At 36.1% G+C, this 5,864-nt stretch overlaps 1 protein-coding gene across 1 annotated transcript; it reads right to left on the minus strand.

Moving 5' to 3' along the window:
* Positions 1-4,288: 4,288 nt before the first annotated feature.
* LOC129245212 (uncharacterized) lies at positions 4,289-4,639 on the minus strand (the record flags this gene model as incomplete). Its single annotated transcript, XM_054883250.1, has 1 exon — positions 4,289-4,639. A coding segment is annotated over exon 1 (351 nt), but the record flags the coding sequence as incomplete, so codon positions are not given.
* Between the last annotated feature and the right edge of the window lie 1,225 nt (positions 4,640-5,864).

Below are 5,864 nucleotides of genomic sequence, written 5' to 3' on the forward strand. Positions count from 1 at the left end.
AACCAAATCCCATCCCTCTTCTAAAATACACCACCAGCTCTGGTTGGCTGTAAATATCTGCCGGTTAGAAGTCTCATAATGGTATCAAAACGGCGCTTTGTGCTACTTAGGCAGTGTCAGAGTGGTATTTCAACCATATCATCTACCTACCTACCAGCATTCTCAAATGTATCAACTCTGCATCAGTAGCCTACTAACTACTAACTAGACCTGAACTAGAAATTTTTTCACCAGTTCCGGTTTCACCTACTGGGTCTCAGTTCAATCGCTTTGGTATGTTTGTTGGCATTGGAGTATTTGATTTCTAATGTACTTCATATCGTTTTTTTATAATTTTTTGTTATTTCATTATTACTTAGATTTGTTTTCCTACAATGCTATGATTCGGGTTGGTGGAGACGTTATACAGGGTGGGCCAAATAAGACCTACTAATGTTAAGCAATAATAACTTTTTCATTTTTTGACATATTTATTTTTCTTTTTTTGTAGGTTATAATTGAATTGTTGGAAATTTATTATGGAACCCTACAGTGCAACACAACGCGTTAAAATTATAGAGTTTTTCTATTCTACACAATTAGCCACACAAATTGATTTTTTAAATAATGTTTTGATGTCGGATGAAGCGCATTTCCATTTAAATGGTTATGCCAACAAACAGAACTGTAGATTGTGGGGCTCTGAAAATCCAAGGGCAACACACCAACATCAGTTGCACCCTTCTAAATGTACTGTTTGGTGCGGTGTTATGGCCACTAGAGTTATCGGTCCATATTTCTTCGGAAATGAGGATGAAACGCCGGAATCGATTTCAGGAGCTTTAACATTGATTGAAAACTTTTTGCGGCCAATGGTGGAGCTGTATCCTAATTTGTGGTTTCAATAAGGTGGAGCAACTGTGCATACTGCTAGGCATTAGCTCAGTATCAGTATATGATCAGAGTTCTGGCTTTACCTCGATTGTTTATTAATAGTCCTCATAATATTTTATCCTTTGGCACTTACATAAGTAAGCTATTCATGGAAAGCATTCAGCTGTATTTATACAACCTAATTAGTCGAGATATGAGCAAGCATTTTAGTAATCTGCGTGAAATGTTCCATTACTTTGTTCAAGTAATTTAGTTAATTATTTTATTATAGCCTAATAATAACGGTAATAGCAGTACTGAACAGGCGGAACGTCGAAAAGAAGGCGAATGGTTATATTGTGAAAGGAAAAAAAATGGTTGAAGAGAATGCACTTAATAGTTTTGGGCTTGAAACTAGAGACGATGTTTATTTTCCATGCACTTCTGTAGTGCACATCTCTTAGCAGCTCCACGACTTCTCTTCGTATTTTAATATTAGTTGCTGTAAATTATGGCAACAGTAGAAACTTCTATGTCAAAGCTTTGATTGCCGGTAAGCTTTCATAGCTGTATAATAATAATAATATATATGTAAGTATATGTGGCTCTTCAAAAACCTGTCTTTAAGTAAGCACAACTCAAGCAATGCAAGCAATTTTCACCAATGCCAATATCCTTCGCCGCTACTGTCCGGTTGAGTGCAGAGCATACGTCAGTTTGTCTGCCGGAATGTGTACTTAGCACTTTGACATGCTATCAACTACAAAAAAGGTACAAATATGATTACAAAATACAAAAGCATAAAGTCATAAAACGGAATTTAAAATATGGGGAAGCGAAAATGAAAAAGAAAGAACAAAAGTTAAATAAATAAACAACTGTGGAAATAATGAAAAAAAAACCACAGTAAGGGAAAACAGGGATATAACCCAAATGTCAACAAGAAAAAGCAACAAATAATACAACAAACAACATATACAAAATTTATAAAAAGTCACAAAACGCAAAAATAACAACAATAACGCAATGAGGAACAATCCACTAAAAATAAACCAAAGCGCATCAGAGATGCAGATAAAATAGCAAACAACTGGCAAAGTGACAAGGGGAGCTACGTACATACATGCAACAAAAACATACTTATGTAAACACACACATGCAAATACCATCAAATAAACATTGAAACAGAAATTTATCTACCAACAACAAATGACATATCAATTGCATATCACTGACAAACGCACATACACGCACATACATACCTATTTATAGGAGTATCTGCCATTGCACTCGATCACAACTGGTAACTAACTGACTGACTAGCCGCCGTCAACCAGCCTGCCAGCCGGGCAGTCTAGCAGAACATAGCATAGCGCAGAGCAGGGAAAATCGGCGAGTGAGCATGGGCGCATATTTGATGGATAGCATAACGACGAATGGTGGACGATAATGAGCTACATATGTATGTGTGTGTATGCGTGCTATTTGCGGATGCCGATCAAGTGATGATACGCTGGCACACATACCCTACATACACAGTTCAACTGCAGAAATATGTGGCATAGGTTCGAATGAAGATGGCACCGTTTGTTGCAAGCGTTCCGCGATGGGCATTTGATGAAGGCGTATCAGTCGGTGCCACCGTTGCAATTTCAATTGATAATCAAAATCATTTCACATGCTGATCTAAGTATGTGAGTATGCATACAAATGGCTTCAATTAAACACAAACAAGGGAGCAACAACAATAAACGCATTTGATTTAAACGTTTTGCATGCAATTTTAATGAGCAAAAGTGACGTTGAGCAGAGACTGTGATATGCATACATACATACATATGTGCATATGTTTACATACATACATGCATATGTATGTATTTGCAGAAGTAATGATATATTGCGGGAAATTTGTTCCAGCATTCTCGGAATTTTCAATTTTTTCTCTTTGAAACTTTCCTAATTAATTCAATTGTTTTCGGCATTTAATCTAACCTACTCGCAAGGTCACTAATAATTAGGTAGTTTTTTTTTTTTGTAAATTTTTTTGCTAGATTTTTTTTTAATATTAATTAATCCTTACAGAATGTTTATTAATTAATTTGTGATTAAAAAACAAAGTATTTACACTTAAGTAACGCCATTGATGTCACATCATTAAAAACTGATAATACTGTCTCATCCCTTACCTATGGACGCGATATCCATTTGTAGTAAGCATTTATCATATTTCATTTGTACACCATAGATTAAAGATGTATAACAAATCCATAGTGCTTTCTCAGTGTACATTAAGGTGAGTTCCCGACTCAGATTATAGAAAAAAAAATGTATATAAGTTTTTGAAATATTGTAAAATTTAATTACTTTTCCTCTGTTTTTTTGCAACTCTTAGCTTAATTTACGCAATCAAAAAGTGCATCCATTATTTCCTATTAAAAAATTACATATACTAAAAAAAATATAAAACATATAAAAAAAAAATATCAAAACTAAATTCATCGCACCAAAAAATTCCCGAATATAGGTGTGTATTAAAAACAAAATAACGATCATAATATTTTTTTCAATATTAACCTTCATATTAGGTTCGTGTTAAGTAAAGATATATATAAAGGGTGATTTTTTAAGAGCTATAAGAAAGTTTAAAAAAAAAAACACACGTAAAGTTCAGAAAAATGCATGAAATTTGTATTTAAATCGATAGTACAGTCCATATAATTTAATGTTTGAAAATTATTTCATGCAAATGTTGACCGCGACTGCGCCTCAAATGGTCCATCCGCTTAGTCCAATTTTGACATACTCTTTCCAATGTTTCGGCCGGTATCTCACATATAAATGCTTTAATGTTGTCTTACAATACGTTAATTGAAGCAGACTTGTCTGAATAGATATGAGCTTTAACATAGCCCCACAAAAAATAATCTAAAGGCGTTATATCGCACGATCTGGGTGGCCAATTGACAGGTCCCGAACGTGAAATAAAATGTTCACCGAACTCGCCTCTCAACAAGTCCATTGTTACGCGTGCTGTGTGGCATGCTGAAACCACATGTCATGCAAGTCAAGCTCTTGCATTTTGGGCAAAAAAAGATGGATATCATTTCACGCTCACCATTCACAGTTACGCTACGATTCGCAGCATCTTTGAAGAAGTACGGTCCAATGATACCTCCCGCCCATAAACCGCACCAAACTGTGACCTTTTCTGGATACATTGGTAGCTCTTTCAATTATTCTGGCTGATCATTACTCCAAAATCGACAATTCTGCTTATTTATCCACCCATTGATCCAAAAATGAGCTTCGTCGCTGAACACAATTTTTCGATAAAAAAAGTGGGTCTTCGGCCAACTTTCTAAGAGCCCATTCACCAAAAAATTATGCGTTGCGGTAGGTCGTTCGGCTTCAATTCTTGCACCAGCTGTATTTTGAAAGGCTTCACACCTAAATCCCTTCGCAAAATTGTCCACGTTGTTGTGTAGCAGAGGCCGAATTGCTGCGAACGGCGACGAATCGATAATTGATGGTCATCATTAACACTGGCCGATACAGCTGCGATATTTTCTTCAGTTCGCACTCTACGAAAGCGTGTTGGTGGTTTGATGTCCAGTAATGTAAATTTGGTTCTAAATTTAGTCACAATAGCTGGAATAGCTGCTTCAGTGGGTCGATTAAACTGACCGTAAAATGGAAGAAGCGCGCGATAAACTTTCTTAACAGAACACGCATTTTTATAATAAAATTCAATGATTTGCAAGCGTTGTTCGTTTGTAAGACGATTCATAGTTAAATTATAGACCAAACTGAAGATGCTTGATAGTGAAACAAAACACGAAACGAAAAAATCACCCGTTATATATATAGTTGGCGCGTACACCATTTTTGGGTGTTTGGACCAGCTCCTCCTCCTATTTGTTCTTCCACAAATGTAGGGACCTACAGGTAAAAGCCGACTCCGAACAGCAGATATTTTTATGAGGAGCTTTTTCATGGCAGACGTACAATCGGAGGTTTACCATTGCCTGCCGAGGGGCGACCGCTATTAGAAAAATGTTTTTCTTAATTTTGGTGTTTCACCGAGATACGAACCTACGTTCTCTGTGAATTCCGAATAGTAGTCACGCACCAAGCCATTCGGCTACGGCAGCGACAAGTAAAGATAGCAAAAATTTGGGAGCTCAAGGTGTACTTTAAAGATGTGCTTTAGTGGGCTTATTTCTTGAATTTTATGCAGAATACAAATCTGAAAGGAATAATGTCAAAAAAATGTACCCGCCTTAGTGTAGATATATGCATATTTTTCTTTATACGCAACTTTAATAGACCCATCATCTAAAAACTGAAATTTCACGTTTTTAACGCTCATGAGAGTTAGGCTCTGGCCAATCATCTAGAATGACGATAAAATCAAAGAAATCTTGGATCCACTTACATAAGACTGGTCTCAAAAAAAGCTCGTTGTAAGGGTGGTAAAAGAATTGATGCAAAAGAACTTCTTAGACCGAATTGGCGTAATGAATTCTTCGCCGAAACGTTACGAAGTCGATCAATTTCTTTATTTTTTTTTAAGTGAATTGTCTGGCGATGAAAAATGAGTCACATATGAGAGTAACCGCCAAAAAATATCATGGCCTGAACGATCTCCCAACTCAGAATAACAGCCAACAAGGCTTTGCTGTATGTTTGATGGAATTGGAAGTGAATCAACCTCTAAGAGCCACTCGCATCGGACTAAACACTAAACTCGGGCTCCTACTATCAACAATGAACCAGATCGCAGCAAATGATAGACAAGAATAGGAAGTATGTAGAGCTCCTGTATTACAAATCAAGACGGCACAAATCTTCAACAATCTTCCAGAAGCACCAAAGCTTGAATTGGAGGTTCTAAGGCATTTGCTGCATAATACAAAAAAAATGTTCTGGATAACTTTTTTATTATTGTTTCTCGTTTCTTTAATACTTGAGAATATTTTTAATGTTTTATAAAACTTCATAGAACAAATTTC

The sequence above is a fragment of the Anastrepha obliqua genome, chromosome 4 (genome assembly GCF_027943255.1).
Source record: "Anastrepha obliqua isolate idAnaObli1 chromosome 4, idAnaObli1_1.0, whole genome shotgun sequence".
Taxonomy (NCBI): domain Eukaryota; kingdom Metazoa; phylum Arthropoda; class Insecta; order Diptera; family Tephritidae; genus Anastrepha; species Anastrepha obliqua.